Source organism: Rana temporaria, chromosome 7 (genome assembly GCF_905171775.1).
Source record: "Rana temporaria chromosome 7, aRanTem1.1, whole genome shotgun sequence".
NCBI classification, from domain to species: domain Eukaryota; kingdom Metazoa; phylum Chordata; class Amphibia; order Anura; family Ranidae; genus Rana; species Rana temporaria.
Window position 1 is genome coordinate 3336528 of NC_053495.1, and position 17270 is coordinate 3353797.

Sequence of the window (17270 nt, forward strand, 5' to 3'; positions counted from 1 at the left end):
CCGGGGGCCCCATAATCTTCTATTGCCCGGGGGCCCCATGAGTTGTCAGTCCGCCCCTGGCTCAGACTTTAGTTTCCATACAAACTCAAAATTATTAGTAGACATTAAATGAAAAATACCCAAATATTACCAATAGGGCACAATCATCACTACTGTTCACTAAGATCGACACGTGCGTTCATGCCGGATTTCTTACAAGTTCGTATTTTTTAGAAAGCAGCCACATCCTGAGTTGGCAAAGCCTGTCCCCTGGCAGCAGGCTACATAAAAAGTTCCTTTACTCTTTATGGAAGCAGTGGTCTCTCTGCAGAGGTCCAGCCCTTTCTGACAGGTCAATCCCTCCAATGCTTGTTTTGGTAAATTAGGCAACACAAATCCAAACAAATGACTCCTCAAAGACGTCCTCTGCAGCTTCAGCGTCTGTTGTTTTGCTTTTTCTGTTTGTCGACTATAAAATGTCATTGTTTTTTTGTTTTTGTTTTTAGACGTTGATATCGCTGTTTTCAAGCAACGCTGCATTTAAGGAAACCGTAAATTCTTCAGCAAACATTTGGTTTGATTTTTGGGCACATTTCTTCGCTTTTTTTTTCTTTTTCCTGATTTCTTTTTTTGCATTCTTTTTAGCTTTACTCACGAGAGTTTCCAGATTTTTCATCCATCCTTTGATCCCGGTTTGACAATTCCCGCCGGAAAAAGCTTTCTCAACCAAGACTTCTACGTAGGCTTCGTGTATCTTGTTTGCCTTCTTTCTTATACCGTCTTCAACCTCTCTGAGCAGGTACTCCTCGTACTTCTGCTCATGCCAGTTTGCCCGAGTGTCTTGTGCGCAACGGCAGCAATTGCAGCTCGATAGGAAGAGCCTGAGTGCGATGAGAACGCAAATACCCAAGAGTCCGACCACCTGCACAAGAAAAATATTCATTAGAGGAAAGTCATCCATTGGGGGGGGAAACGTAAGAGACAAGAAACCTTGACCCCTTCATGGCGGGGGGTAAAACAAACCGCCCAGACCCAGATCCCGCAACGTGGACATGCGTTAGTAAAACTGTACAAATCATCGCGACCACTTTGTGTATCCATGTGAAATACCCCCCCCCCCTTCCCTAAACTGCCGGGCTGCATGCTTGGATAAAGGTCTGGTATGGATTTTGGGTTGGGACCCCCACATAATTTTTTATTATTTTGGTGCGGGGTTCCCCTTAAAATACATACCAGACCTGAAGGGCCTGGTATAGATTTTGGGGGGACGCCATGTCATATTTGTTTTCATTTTGGCATGCGCTCTGTTTTTTTGGAGCAGGGTTCTCCTTAAAATCCATACCAGACTCAAAGGGCCTGAAATAGATTTGGGGGAACCCCCCATAATTTTTTTTCATTTTGCCATGGGGTTCCCCTTAAAATACATACCATACCCTAAGGGCCTGATATAGATTGGGGGGGGGGGCTCTGTTTTTTTGGTTTTTTTGGAGCAGGATTCTCCTTAAAATCCATACCAGACCCGAATGACCTGATATAGATTTTGGGGGGACCCCGCTAATTTTTGTTTTTGGAGCAGGGTTCTCCTTAACCACTTCCAGACCTGCGCACGACGATGTACGTCCTCTTTTTAAAGATGGATATCTCGGTAACGGCAGCAGCTGCTGCCACAACCGAGGTATCCATCTTTAGTGTGCACGGTCCGGTACACGATAACGGCGGTCTCCGAGGCGGATTCGCCGCGAGATCGCCGTTATCGGTGGCGGGAGAGGGCCACCTCTAAATATGAGATCTGAGGTCTTTTTGACCCCAGATCTCATATTTAAAGGAGTTCTCTGACCTAAAAGTTTTAACCCCCGCTGTGCCCGGGCTGTAAAAAAATAGAAAATAAACTGTCACTTACCTGCCTACGATCCCCCGTTGTAACGATATCGCCGTCCCGTTCTCCGGTCCCGGGCCCCTTCCGCTTCCTGTGTGTCGGTGACTCATAGTGCGCTCAGCCTATCAGCGGCCGCAGCAATGTCCCGTCGCGGCCACTGATAGGCTGAGCGCACTATGAGTCACCGACCCCCAGGAAGTGGAAGAGACCGGGACCGGAGAACGGGACGGCGATATCGGAACAACGGGGGATCGTAGGCAGGTAAGTGACAGTTTATTTTCTATTTTTTTACAGCCCGGGCACAGCGGGGGTTAAAACTTTTAGGTCAGAGAACTCCTTTAAGAGGACCTGTCATGCTTGTTTCTATTACAAGGGATGTTTACATTCCTTATAATAGGAATAAAAGTGATCAAATTATTATTATTTTTTTTTCAGTGTAAAAAGTAATAAAATAAATTAAAATAAATAAGAAAACAAAAAATTGTTTTTTTTAAAGCGCCCCGTCCCGACAAGCTCGCGCGCAGAAGCGAACGCATACGCGAGTAGCGCCCGCATATGAAAACGGTGTTCAACAAGTGAGGTGTCGCCGCGATCGTTAGAGCGAGAGCAATCAAAAAATGCAACCTACAGAATTTTTTAAACGTCGCCTATCGAGATTTTTAAGGGTAAAAGTTTGACGCCATGCGGGCGGAATTTTTAAGCGTGACATGTTGGGTATCATTTTACTCGGCGTAACATTATCTTTCACAATATATAAAAAAAAATTGGGCCAAATTTATTGTCGTCTTATTTTTTAATTCAAAAAAAGAATTTTTTCAAAAAAAAGTGCGCTTGTAAGACCGCTGCGCAAATACGGTGTGACAAAAAGTATTGCAATGACCACTATTTTATTCTCTAGGGTGTTAGAAAAAAAATATATATAATGTTTGGGGGTTTTAAGTAATTTTCTAGCAGAAAAAACTGTTTTAGTCTTGCAAACACCAAATCTGAAAAACACCTAAGGTCTGGAAGTGGTTAAAATCCATACCAGACCTGAAGTTCCTGATATAGATTTTGGGGGGACACCATGTCATTTTTTTTTTATTTTGGCATGAGGTTCCCCTTGAAATCCATAATAATATTGTTAATAATAATAATAATAATAATAATAATAATAATAATGTTATTATTATTATATCATAATAATAATCATAATAATAATAATAATAATAATAATAATAATAATGATAATAATAATAATAATAATAATAATAATAATAATAACAATTTGTAATATTATTAATATTGTTATTATTAATAATTCATAATAATAAAATAATAATAAAAATAATAATAAAACAAATAACAACAATAATAATAATAACACAATCATGATAATTATAATAATTGTTATTATTATTAGTATTATTATTATTATTGTTGCTGTTATTATTAGTAATAATAATTCATAATAATAAAATAATAATAATGATAATAATAATAAAAATAATATAATAATAATAAGAATAATAGAAATAATAATAATTAACAATAATAATCATATTAATATGATTACTATTATTATTATTGTTCTTATACAGGATTTATATAGCACCATCAGTTTGCACAGCAACGTACAAAATTTGTGCAGACAGTGCAGTTACAATACAATTCAATACAAAATAAATCAGATGGCCCTTCCTATTACATTGTTTATTACACTACACCAGAAAATAAATGGGGGGGGGCACAAATCTGTTATGTTGCACTTACCTGCACCTGTACCTGATGTATACATGTCTCTGAAGATTGCAGCAGCCAATTGGATTGTGGATATTATTTGGATTGTGCATAGGCGTGCGCACACAGGGTGTGCCAGGTGTGCCTGGGCGCATCCTAATCAGGCTGTGCTGCACAGATTCCCCCTGCTATTTGGCTGCAGAAGAAGGGACTGTCTTAAAAGTGACATATCAGGGACCTGATATGTCCTCTAGAGACCTCTGACGTCTCACCTAACCCCCCCCCCCCCCCACATTCACACACACCAATGGAGCTCCTAAAAAAAATGTATAAAAAATAATAATAATAATAGAGGTTTCGACCTCTGACATCACACCAAAGCCCCCAATGGAGCTCCTAAAAAATTGTGTATATATATATATAAAAAAAATAATAATAATAATAATAATAATAATAATAATAATAATGTTAATATATTATTAAATAAAATTGTAAAAAAAATCTAAAACAAAGTTATGATAAAAAATAAAAAATAATAATAATAATAATAATAATAATAATAATAATAATATAATATTATTATTATTAAATAAAATTGTAAAAAATAGAGAATAAATAAAAAAAAGTTATGATAAAAAAAATAATAAAAATAAACTACTGACATCATTCTCTTCCCTACTGACACCGTCCGCTGCTCTACTGAGAGATTTTATATATATATATACAGTAAAACCTTGGTTTGCAAGCATAATTCATTCCAGAAACATGCTTGTAATCCAAAGCACTTGTATATCAAAGCATTTTTTTACAGGGTATAAAAGAGAAGAGAGGCGCCTCTAAGTGTAGCAATAAGTTGCTAAATGTTGTACCTTCATTAAATGTAACCATATTGCTACACTTAGAGGCTCCTCTCTTTTATACTCAGTTGTGACATGACGCTGCTCTTATATCAAGACATCGGTTGTATATCAAGGCAACATTTATTAAAACATTTTGCTTGTCTTGCAAAACGCTCTCAAACCAAGTCACTCTCAAACCAAGGTTTTATATATAAACAACTTGTACCTGGCCTATTGGCTTGACTATGGCATTTCCCTCTCCTCTCCTTAGAAACTTGGCCAAGCACTCCAGGTATCTTCCATCACTTAACACGATCAAGAACCATAACATGGGAGCCGTGGAGATTCGGATGAAGGTGTAGCAGGAGCGGCACCCCGACCAGCAGGATCCGCACGACGCGCAGGGCAAGTCAGAAAACTTCCATCCCAGAAACAAGAGGATCAGACACGGCACAACGATGAAGAACAGGCTGTAGCCAAAGGACATCATGGCGTCTCCGGGACATTCAAAGTCACTTTCCACCAACTTCTCCAGCAGTAGAAGGAGAAGGGCCAGGCCCGTGGTGGACAGAATATTGAAGTAGGACAAGGCCAAGGTTCGGAAGGCATCCATCACGCTCATTGTGGAAGGCGGATAAAACGTCTCGGTTTGGCGTCGGCAATTGTTTCTCGGTCTTCTGAGTCTCAGGAGCTGCTACATATATATATAACCTTTTTGCCTGCAAAATCTGGATTTTCAAGAACTTCTTGAAATCTGACCGTGGAAGCAAAAAAAACTTTCCGCTAGTTTTTCTAAGTAGACAAATTCTTTACATTGTAGTCTGTAAATGGAAAGTGAGCTCCGGGGAAAAAAATGTAAAAACAATAACACGTCTGATGCCGTCTATTACATTAACACGTCTGTTTTTTGACCGAATCTATCAGTGAAGAAACTACCATATATAATATTTGGGGGGTCTAGGTAATTTTCGAGCAAAAAATACGGATTTTAACTTGTAAACACCAAATGTCAGAAATAGGCTTAGTCATGAAAGGGTTAAGATGCTGGCGCCTGCACCGGGAGCCGAGGGACAGGTCCTCTTCAGGTGAGGATATCGCGGGCGCCCAGGACAGGTAAGTGTCCTTATTTTAAAAGTCAGCCGCTGCGATATTTGTAGCTTTTTTTTTTAGGCGGAACTCCGTTTTAATAGGTAGATTCAGATAGAGTTAGGCCGGCTTATCAGTAGATAAGCCGACCTAACTCCGAATCTACGCCGCCGTATGTTTAAGCGTATGCTCAAACAGAGATACACTTAAACATATCTAAGATACGATGGCTTGCGCCGTTCTATCTTAGGTTGCAATTTTTCGGATGGCCGCTAGGTGGCGCTTCCATTGCGGCCGGCGTAGATTATGTAAATGAGCTTGTACGCCGATTCACGAAAGTACGCCCGGCCGCCGCAGTCGAATTACGTTGTTTCCGTAAGGCCTTAGGCGGCCTAAAGTTATTCCACCTATGAGGTGGAATAACAATGTTAAAGTATGGCCGCCGTTCCCGCCGCGAGGTTCGAATTTTTTACGTCGTTTGCGTAAGTCGTCCGCGAATCGGGAGTTACGTCGTTTACGTCCACATCAAAATCAATAGGCCCGTACGGCGTACTTAGCCGCAATGCGCACTGGGAAATGTAGGCGCCCAGCGCATGCGCAGTAGCAAAACGTGAGGTCAAGCCTCATTACCATACAACACGCCCCCCTCCAACCAATTTGAATTAGGCGCCCTTACGCCCGCCGCGATTACACTACGGCGCCCTAAGTAAGAAGGTAAGTGCTTTGAGAATCATGTACTTGCCTCTCTTACTTAAGGCGGCGTAGTGTAAACACGCTAGGCTACGCCGTCTTAACATTGCGCGCCCGTACCTGAATCTACCTATAAGTATCAATTGTACAATTTGGTTGTGATCCGCACTGCACACCGTAACATTATATTATGTTATTGCATCAATTTGTTTTCTTTTTTGTCATGATTGGCTGATCGAACAACATGGTTTTGCACTAATAAGAGAAAAAGTTTTATAAAATAGGCGTGGCCGTCACTGTAGCACGCAAAAAAAAAGTCTGTAAAAAAAAAAAATTCCTTTGTCGCAAAAGCACCTGAAAAGTCCCTTCACAGCATTCCTATGTCTTGTTTTTAGATGACATTAGATAAGAACGCTGCTGACGCGATGAGCCGCATTCTGCGCAGGTATAGACCGGCAGCGTCACAACAATCTGTGGTTTAACCCTTTTGTTGCCAAGCCCTGCGCTTTACTTTTAAACTCTGCAGACCGGACCATTTTTGCAAAATTTCCCATTGCTTTTTTTTCTTTTTCCCTTAACCAATTCACCCCCTAGAAGAATTTTACCCCCCTTCCTGACCAGAGCACTTTTTGCGATTTGGCACTGCGTCGCTTTAACTGACAATTTGCGCCGTGGCACCCAAAAAAAAAAAATTCACGTCCTTTTTTTTCCACAAGTAGAGCTTTATTTCGGTGGTATTTGATCACCTCTTCTTTTTTTCCTTTTTTTTTTTTTTGGAACAAAGAATCTCTGGTTTTACAGATACTGCTGACAAAAAAATAAAAATAAAGAAAAAACATTTAATGTAAGAACACTACCGGTAATGATTTCGCCAGGCAGCGCCATATTGGAAAGACTCTCCCAGTATAAAGATCGTGTTTTTAAATGTTTTTAATTAAATTCAAAAATATTTAATAGCAATGTACAAAAATATAATAAGCATTTAGAGATAATATATAGTACCTATATACCATATGAGCAACACAGAGATCATATATAGTACATAGTGGCCCAGATTCTCAAAGGGCTTACGGCGGCGCAACGCCATGTGCGCCGTCGTAAGTCCTAATCTGGGCCGTCGTATCTCTGCGCCTGATTCTTAGAATCAGTTACGCATAGATATCCATTAGATCCGACAGGCGTAAGGCTCTTACGCTGTCGGATCTTAAATGCAATTTTTTTTTTTTTGCCGCTAGGTGTCGCCTCCGTCGTTTTCCCCGTCGAGTACGCAAATTAGCAAAATACACGAATTCCCGAACGTACGCGCGGTCGACGCAGTGAAGTTACGACGTTTACGTTAGATTTGCGACGCGTAAAGTTGCCCCTGCTATATGAGGGGCAACCAATGTTAAGTATGGCCGTCGTTCCCGCGTCGAAATTTAAAAATTTACGTCGTTTGCATAAGTCATCCGTGAATGGGGCTGGACGCCATTTACGTTCACGTCGAAACCAATGACGTCCTTGCAACGTCATTTAGCGCAATGCACGTCTAGAAATTTTAGGGACGGCGCATTCGCGCATTACGTTCGGCGCGGGAACGCGCTTAATTTAAATGCTATACGCCCCCTACCCGCCGAATTTGAATTAGGCGGGCTTGCGCCGGGTGATTTACGTTACGCCGCCGCAACTTTACAGGCAAGTGCTTTGTGAATAAAGCACTTGCCTGTAAAACTTGCGGCGGCGTAACATAAATGAGATACGTTACGCCCCCGCGGAGTTTTACGCCATTCTACGAGGATCTGGGCCACAGTATATACCATATAAGCAATATAAAGATAATCTATAGTACATATATACCACATAAGCAATACAGAGATAATATATAGTGCATATATATATATGTTGTATAAGCAATATAGTGATAAAATATATTAATATATATATACACATCATATAAGCAATACAGAGATAATATATAGATATAAAGTACATAGAGTTTATACCATATAACCAATAAAGAACTAATATATAGTACACATATATATATACCATATAAGCAATACAGAGATAATATATAGGCCCGGATTCACAAAGCACTTACGCCGACATATCTCGAGATACGCCGCGTAAGTGTAAATATGCGCCGTCGTATCTGTGCGCCGTGCCCATAAACTGAGATACGCCTGAAAATAGGCTTCATCCGACGGACGTAACTTGCCTACGCCGGCGTATCGTGGGCGCATATTTACGCTGGCCACAAGTGGCGCTCCCATTGTTTTTCTATGCGCATATGCAAATGAGGGAGATATGCCGATTCATGAATGTACTTGCGCCCGGTGCATAATATACGCGGTTTGCGTAAGTCGTACGTCCGGCGTAAAGTTATTCCTCGTATATGAGGCGCAACTCATGCTAAGGTATGGACCAGGTAACAGCCGTCGTATTTTACGTTGTTTACGTAGTAGTACGTGAATAGGGCTGGGCGTAGGTTACATTCACGTCGTAGGCAGTGATCCGTCGAATCTTAGGGAGCATTTCCGACGTGATTCTGAGCATGCGCACTGGGATGCGTCCACGGGACGGCGCATGCGCCGTTCGTTATTCGTATCTTTATGGCGCTCGGGCCATCATTTGCATGGGGTCACGCCTGATTAGCATGGCTCACGCCCACTTCCACCTACGCCGGCTCACGCCGAGGGGAACCCAGCATATCTTTAAGAGTGAGTGCTTCGTGAATTCGGTGCTTGCCTCTCTGCGCTACGTCGGCGTAGCGTATATTAGATACGCTACAGCGGCATAAATATGCGCCAATGTATGTGAATCCGGGCCATAGTATATAACAAAACGGAAAGAAAAAAAAGAGTTTCCTACTCTCAAGAGCTCACAATCAAAGGCAACGTTTGATGACAATATGAATTATGTAAAATATATAAAAAAAATGTTTTATTATTTTATCTCCCCGGATGGCCGAGGGACTCGTGGTCATTGTTGGAGAGAGATGGGGCTCAGGTAAGTAATTAGGGGGCTGCCGGGGAGGCTGCTGCACACAGAAGGTTGTTTTATCTTAATGCCTAGAATGCACCTTCTGCCTTTATAAACTGTTTACAATGGGCTGGATTCAGGTAGGAATTGCGCCCTCTTACGGAGGCGCAGCGTACCGGTTTAACGCTGCGCCTCCGTAAATTACCTGCGTTACGCTTCATTCATGAAGCAGTAGCTACGTAATTTGCGCGGGCGCTCCTTAAAACTGCCCGGCGTAAGCGCGTGTAATTTAAATGATCCCGTAGGGGGCGTGGATCATTTAAATTAGGCGCGTTCCCGCGCCGAACGTAGTGCACATGCTCCGTCGGGAAACTTTCCCGACGTGCATTGCGGCAAATGACGTCGCAAGGACGTCATTTGCTTCAACGTGAACATAAATGGCGTCCAGCGCCATTCACGATTCACTTACGCAAACAACGTAATTTTCAAACATCGCGACGCGGGAACGATGGGTAGACTTAGCATTGGCTGCCCCTGCTAATAGCATGGGCAGCCTTACGCGGAACCCGACGAACGCAAACGACGTAAACTGCGTACGTAGGGCGCGCGTACGGTTGTGAATCGGCGTTAGTATGCAATTTGCATACTCTACGCTGACCACTACGGGAACGCCACCTAGCGGCCATCGTAAGAATGCAGCCTACGATACGACGGCATAAGAGCCTTATGCCAGTCATATCTTAGGCTGCAGTCGGCGTATCGACCTTTCTGAATCAGGAGCAGTCGATACGCCGGCGCAACTAAGCAATTGCGCTGCGTAATTATGGTTACGCAGACGCAATTGCTTACTGAATCCACCCCAATGAGACATGATGTCAAACATAATGGAACTTTGTATTTGGGGTTATATACACTTTAAATATTTGTGTCACAAATGGCTACTGATGGTTGACCTCTTGTGCATTTTGTAACTCCTGCTCCTCCTGTGGCTCCTGCTCCTCCTGTGGCTCCTGCTCCTCCTGTGGCTCCTGCACCTCCTGCTCTTGCTTCTCCTGCTCCTCCTGTGGCTCCTGCACCTCCTGCTCTTGCTTCTCCTGCTCCTCCTGTGGCTCCTGCTCCTCCTGCTTCTCCTGCTCCTCCTGCTCCTGCTCCTCCTGCTCCTCCTGCTCCTCCTCCTGCTCCTCCTGCTCCTCCTGTTCCGTCTCATTCCTCTGCTCCATTTGTTCCATCTTCTTCTTCTGCTTCTCTAAGTTGTCTCTTCACCTTCTCCTTACAGCTGCTTGTGATTTCCTCTAACTTCTCCAGGGTGTCAGGTTTTCCGACTCTCAATTCTTTCCACTTTTTGTCGTCTTTAAATTGGGACTCTACGTACTCCTCCTGCCTCTTCTTCGTTTCCTGTTGTATGGTGTCCTCGGTGACCCGAAGCAAAATGTCCTCATATATCTCTGCACAGCGCTCCGATTTCGATTTGCATTTGCACGCGCAAAAAACGAAAATCACCAATAGGATCGAGACAAGACCAGTTATCTGTAAGAAAAGAACAAAGGATCAAATTAACCCCTTGCTTACCGGGCACTTAAAACCCCCCTCCTGCCCAGACCAGCTTTCAGCGCTGACGCAGTTTGAATGACGATTGCGCGGTCGTGCAACGCTGAACCCAAATTACATTTTTATAATTTTTTTCTCACAAATAGAGCTTTCTTTTGGTGGTATTTTATCACCTCTGCAGTTTTTATTTGTTGTTAAAAAAAACTAAACATACAGAATGAAAAAATATATACCGTATTTATCGCGGTATAACGCGCTCCCGCGTATACCGCGCACCCCTAAAGTTGCCCCGAATCCTGTGGAATTTTTTTTTTTTTTGCACTTACAGTTTTGGTGTCTTGCGCGGCGTCCATCGGCGGCCTCGTCGGGTCCGGCGTCCTTCTGCGGCTTCGGGTGTCCTCTTCGTCCGGGCCGGCGTCCTCGCGTCCTCCCCGCTCGTTTCCCGCGCCGAGTTTGAATACTGCGCCGACATATACAGAGCGCAGTACACTCGTGTTTTGTCGGCAATGCTCGGCAACTCTCGCGCTGACGTCCTGTACGTCCAGGACGTGAGCGCGGAAGGAGCCGAGACTGGCCGACTATACCCGAGTGTACTGCGCTCGGTATATGTCGGCGCAGTATTCAAAACTCGGCCCGGGTATCGGCGTATACCGCGCACCCATGATTTTGCCCTGATTTTCAGGGCAAAAAAGTGATCGGTATACGCCGATAAATACGGTATATATTTTTTATATTTTGTTATAAAAAAATTTCAAACTGGTAATTTTTCTCCTTCATTGATGTACACTGATGAGGTTGCACTGATGGGCATCGATGGACTGCACTATTGGGCACCGATAAGGCTGGACTGATAGGCACCGATAAGGTGGCACTGGTGGACACTGATAGGCGGCACTGGTGGGCACTGATAAGCGGCATTGGTGGGCACTGAGAGGTGACACTGATGGGTGGCACTGAAGGGCATTGATAGGTGGCACTGGTGGGCACTGAGAAGTGGCACTAATATGGAAAACATGGAAATCGATGGACAGCCGCACTCCGGATAGACTTGAGGAAGTTGTCTTTATTGATAAAAGTAAGACATGTACATCCAAAGATACAGTCACATAAGGGGACAGCCGACGCGTTTCGCACACAATTAGTGCTTAGTCATGAGCTTAGTCGAAACGCGTCGGCCGTCCCCTTATGTGACTGTATCTTTGGATGTACATGTCTCACTTTTATCAATAAAGACAACTTCCTCAAGTCTATCCGGAGTGCGGCTGTCCATCGATTTCCATGTTTTCCATGTTTGCCTAGCGCATTGCCAGCACCTTGGACTCCTAAAGTCTGCTAAAGATCCACCTGGAGCGGTGACTCCCTTCCCAAGTGGCACTAATAGGTGGCATTGATAGGTGGCACTGATAGGTGGCAGTGATGGGCACTGATGGGTGGCAATAATGGGCACTGATCGGCACTAGTAAGTTACTCTGATAGGCAGCACTGCTAGGTGGCACTGATGAGGCACTGATTGGCACAACTGGTGAGCATTGATAGGTGGCACTGGTGGGCACTGTGGGCACTTGCATGTGGCAGTGGCAGGGGGTACAAATTGCACAGATGAGGCAGAATTGCCGGTTCTGTATTCAGAAAGAACCTGCGCCCTAAGTTAAGGCGGCGTAGCGTATGTGGTCCGGCGTAAACCCGCGAAATTCAAATTCTCCATGCAGTGGGCGTGTTGTATGGTAATGAAGGCTGACCCCACGTAATTGACGTTTTTGACTAACGGCGCATGCGCCGTCCGTCAACGTATCCCAGTGCGCATGCTCCAAATTAACCCGCAAAAAGCCAATGCTTTCGACGTGAACGTAAATTACGCACAGCTCTATTCGCGAACGACTTACGCAAACGACGTAATCGACGGAAAATTTGACAGTGGCCGACGTCCATACTTAACATTGCGTACGCCTCATATAGCAGGGGTAACTTTACGCCGGAAAAAGCCTAACGTAAACGACGTAAAAAAATGCGCCGGGCGGACGTACGTTTCAGGAATCGGCGTATCTACCTAATTTGCATATGCCTCGCTTAAATCGACGGAAGCGCCACCTAGCGGCCAGCGTAAATATGCAGCCTAAGATACGACGGCGTAAGAGACTTACGCCAGTCGGATCTTAGCCAAATTCCGGCGTATCTTGTTTTCTGAATACAGAAAAAAGATACGCCGGAGCAACCTAGAAGTTATGCGGCGTATCAATAGATACGCCAGCGTAACTTCTTTCTGAATCTACCCCATTGTATTTATCATTTGCAACCTATTTTAGATAAAGGGGTAGATTCAAAGAGCAATTGCACCTGCGTAACCATAGTTACGCAGCGCAATTGCTTACTTGCCCCAGCGTATCGAATGCTCCTGATTCAGGAACCTCGATACGCCGACTGCAGCCTAAGAAATGACTGGCATAAGGCTCCTTATGCCGTCATATCTTAGGCTGCATTCTTACGCAGGCCTCTAGGTGGCGTTCCCGTTGTGCTCAGCGTATAGTACGGTATGCAAATTGCATACTAACGCCGATTCACAACCCTACGTGAGCCCTGCGTACGCAGTTTACGTCGTTTGCCTACGTCGGTTTTTGCATAAGGCTGCCCCTGCTATTAGCAGGGGCAGCCAATGCTACGTATACCCGTCGTTCCCGCGTCGCGAAATTTGAAATTTACGCCGTTTGCGTAAGTGAATCGTGAATGGCGCTGGACGCCATTCACGTTAACTTTGAAGCAAATTACGTCCTTGCGACGTCATTTACCGCAATGCACGTCGGGAAAGTTTCCCGACGGAGCATGCGCACTACGCTCGGCGCGGGAACACGCCTAATTTAAGTGATCCACGCCCCCTACAGGATCATTTAAATTGCGCGCGCTTACGCCGGGCATTTTGCCGGAGCGCCCACGCAATTTACGGAGCTACTGCTCCGTGAATCAAGGGTAGCGCAGGTAATTTGCGGAGGCGCAGCGGCAAAACGGTGCGCTGCGCCTCCGTAAAAACTGCGCAAATCTACCTGAATCTACCCCACAGTGATTAGTGGTGTTTGTATGTTCCTTTGCCTTGTATTGTGTAAGGCCTCGTACACACGGGCAAACGTCCGATGAAAACAGTCCGCGGACCGTTTTCATTGGACATGTCCGCTCGGAGATTTTGGTCTGATGGTTGTACACACCATCAAACCAAAATCCGCGCGGACAGAATACGCGGTGACGACGACGTGAAGGCGACGTGACGGTGACGATGACGCGGCGACGTGTGCGAACCCGGAATTTAAATGCTTCCACGCATGCGTCGGAAGTTCAACGCGGGTTCTCGGGCCAGCGGACATGTCCGATCGGTCATTCTGACCATCGGACATGTCCGGCGGACATCGTTCCAGCAGACAAGTTTCTTAGCATGCTAAAAAAAAATTGTCTGCCGGAAAACGGTCGGCTGGACAAATGTCCGCTGGAAAATGGTCCGGTCGGCCGTACAGACGACCGAACATGTCCGCGGAAACTGGTCCGCAGAACAGTTTCAGCGGACATGTTCGGGCAAACATGTCCGGACCGTTTTCAGCGTACATGTCTGCCCGGAGATTTCTGTATGATGGCTGTACACACCATCATACAGAAATCCGCGCGTACTCGATACGCGGCGACGAGGCCGCGCCGTCGCGGCGACGTGCGCGGCCCTGCCAGTTCAATGCTTCCACGCATGCATCGAAGTCATTCGACGCATGCGAGGGATGGCGGCCGCTTGGACATGTACGGTAGGTCTGTACAGACGACCGAACATGTCCGACTCGGCTGTACAGACTCGGCGGACCAGTTTCAGCGGACATGTTCGGTCGTGTGTACGAGACCTAAGAAGAATAAAAGTGGTAAAAGTAAGAGGTGAGACATTTTACCTGAGATATCTGTACAACGGTGAAATCGTATTCCTTGGAGCAGTCCGGGAGAGGCCTTGTACAATTATTGGCTACGGCAGACGCCGACTTCACCAGGCAATCCAAGTATCTTCCGTCTGTCAATACAATCAGGAGCCAAAGGAAAACGGCTTTATAGTCCTTCAAACAAGTTATGAAATTGTCCCAACAACTCGGAGAAGCTGGTTGGTTTGTCTCGTCTCCTTCTCCGCTCAAAGGGACGTCTTCCTGCCCACCTTGCCCATTGTTTGTATTATTCGTCTTCTTCTTACAGCACCACTCTGGGGGGCTAAAATAACACGCCACAACCAGCACAATTAAAGCGGGTGCCAGGAGAAACACCAAACTGTACCCAACAGCCAGCCAATGATTCATCTCGGGGCACACAAACTCCATGTCCATGATTTTTTCCAAAAACAGAAGGGTCAGAGCCAGGAAGGAGGTTTGAACGACGTTAAAATTTTTGGTGATGAGTCTGGCCAGGTTCTCCATGATGCCTTTTTTAGGGACACACATTGCGAGCGTTGGGTCCAGATGAGGTGTGACTGCAGAAGAAGTGTGAACTTGTTCACATCTCTGAAATCTGCTTTCACTTTTGTGTAGCATTGAGATTCTATAGGACCGGCAGCAGGAGGTGAGAACTTGGGGTCAGGAAGTGGAGAGATACGCAAGCCGAAGACCCAACAAAGGTGAAACGCTCAACCCCTCTGCGCTGCTGCTGCTGCTTTGCAATGCTACACTAAAAAGCTTAACAAACAAAATGAATAAAGTTGAAATATGAATAGTTAGAAAAAATAGCAAATAAATAAAATCAGCAGGAAAATAATAGTTAAGGGGAAAAGGAGAAGAAGCTGTTATAAAGGCAAAACAATTAATACAAATAAATTGTGTAATTGGCCTTGAGTGTTCAACTGCAATTGGTAGTATTTACTCAGGATTGTTTGCACTGTGTCAGGGAAATTCCCATGCTGGACGTGGTATTGGCCGCCGTGGCGCGCGCCGTGCACGCTGATGTGCGCGTTCCTGTGCGTGCTGGTGTGCATGGTGCCGGTCTGCGGGTGCGTGCGCGGTGGTGCGCTTGTGCGCTTGCCACCATCAGTCCATTTAAACTGCCGGTGCACTCCCAACCGGTGATGTCTGATCTGCAGCTACCTGTGACCCTTGCTCCTGTTACCTGTCTGAACACTTGTCTCCTGATTATCCCGCCTGCCTATTGGATTACCCTTGCCTTCCGCCTGCACCTGACCTTGGCTTGCCTTGACCTCGAACCTGCCTGCTTCTCTTTACTTCGCTGCCTGTTGCCAACTGTGCCTGTGACCCGACCATCTCGCTCTGCTCCTGCTCAGCATCATCTGCCTGTGTTCCTGTTGCCTGTCCAGCCGGACACCTTCTCCTCTGCACCTTATTCCAGAGCAACCACCCGCCGCTAGGGTGACCACGTGTCCCGGATTGCCCGGGACAGTCCCGCATTTTGCAGGTCTGTCCCAGGTCCCGGGCACCTTCATTCCAGGACAATACAGTGTCCCGGAATGAAGCCAACACAGCCACCCCCCCTCCCCAAAAAAAAGCAACCACATCGCCGCTTTACTCACTAACAGCACTTGCCCTGGCTGGGAATGTCTGGAGAGGCACAATCCCCGCCCCCTGCTTGTGATTTGAGAAATCATAAATCCCACCTCTTGTGTCCAATCACAGCAAGGCAGTGAAAAAGCCAGCATTGGAACAAGGTAAAATGGGTCTTGGCCAGTCAGGGCAAGTGCTGTCAGTGAGTAAAGTGGTGATACGGTTGCCTTTTTTGGGGGGCGTGATTAGTTCTTCTGGGTAGAGCGCGCATCCACTGCCCCAGCTGGGCTGTGATTCATTACAGCACAAGCTGATTTTTGGGAAGAGGGTCCCTGAATGGCCGTTTGAGAATGTGGTCACCCTACCGGCCGCCAGGCTCTCATACCCCTCCGCACTCCCATGCCTCCTGTCTACACTACCAGGGGCCGCGAGTCGGATCCATAAGGGGGACCTTCCTCTGCTCCATTGGGCTCGTCAATCAGGTACGTGCAAGTCTGACACACTGATTATATTTATTGATCCACCTGCTGGCTTGTATACATTTTTAGACAATTTTTAGGCATTTTTTCAGGGCGCCCCTGAAGTACCCTCAAGGCACCCTTGTTGAAAAAGGTTGCCCCACAATGCATACAGTTTGATATATGGAGGTTTGTCAGCATTTTGACATTTCCAGGCAGCGAGCGATGGATTTAGATGATTTCCAGGTTAACGTGCAGGGCCGCCATCAGGGGGGTACAGGCAGTACACCTATAAGGGGCCCGGAGATCCCCAGATGGCAACCCCCTTTTTTTGTAAGGGGCCCAGAGGTCCCCAGGTCCCCGGATGGCAACCCCCCTTTTGTAATTGTTTTTTATAAAAAATTTTATATATATATATATATTTTTTTTTGTGTTTATTAAAGGGCCCATAGGTTCCCAGGGGCCCAGATGGCAACCCCCTTTTTTTTTATAAAACATTTTTTTATTTATTTTTTATATATTTTATTTTATTTTTTATTTTTACTAAAGGGCCCAGAGGTCTCCAGGTCCCCGGATGGCAACCCCCCCTTTTTTTTTATATATTAAAAAAAAAAAATTGTTT

The 17270-nt window shown here is 45.3% G+C and overlaps 2 protein-coding genes across 2 annotated transcripts; both read right to left on the minus strand.

Annotated features, from left to right (window-relative positions):
* Positions 1-473: 473 nt before the first annotated feature.
* LOC120944781 lies at positions 474-5169 on the minus strand. The gene is made up of 2 exons (XM_040358569.1): positions 4640-5169; positions 474-901 (listed from the first exon to the last, which is right to left on the minus strand). The coding sequence occupies exons 1-2, from the start codon at positions 5033-5035 to the stop codon at positions 482-484; spliced, it is 816 nt and encodes a 271-aa protein (XP_040214503.1). The 5' UTR covers positions 5036-5169; the 3' UTR covers positions 474-481.
* A 5152-nt stretch (positions 5170-10321) lies between these two features.
* On the minus strand, positions 10322-15236 carry LOC120944783. Its single transcript, XM_040358570.1, has 2 exons — positions 14610-15236; positions 10322-10677 (listed from the first exon to the last, which is right to left on the minus strand). The coding sequence occupies exons 1-2, from the start codon at positions 15231-15233 to the stop codon at positions 10354-10356; spliced, it is 948 nt and encodes a 315-aa protein (XP_040214504.1). The 5' UTR covers positions 15234-15236; the 3' UTR covers positions 10322-10353.
* Between the last annotated feature and the right edge of the window lie 2034 nt (positions 15237-17270).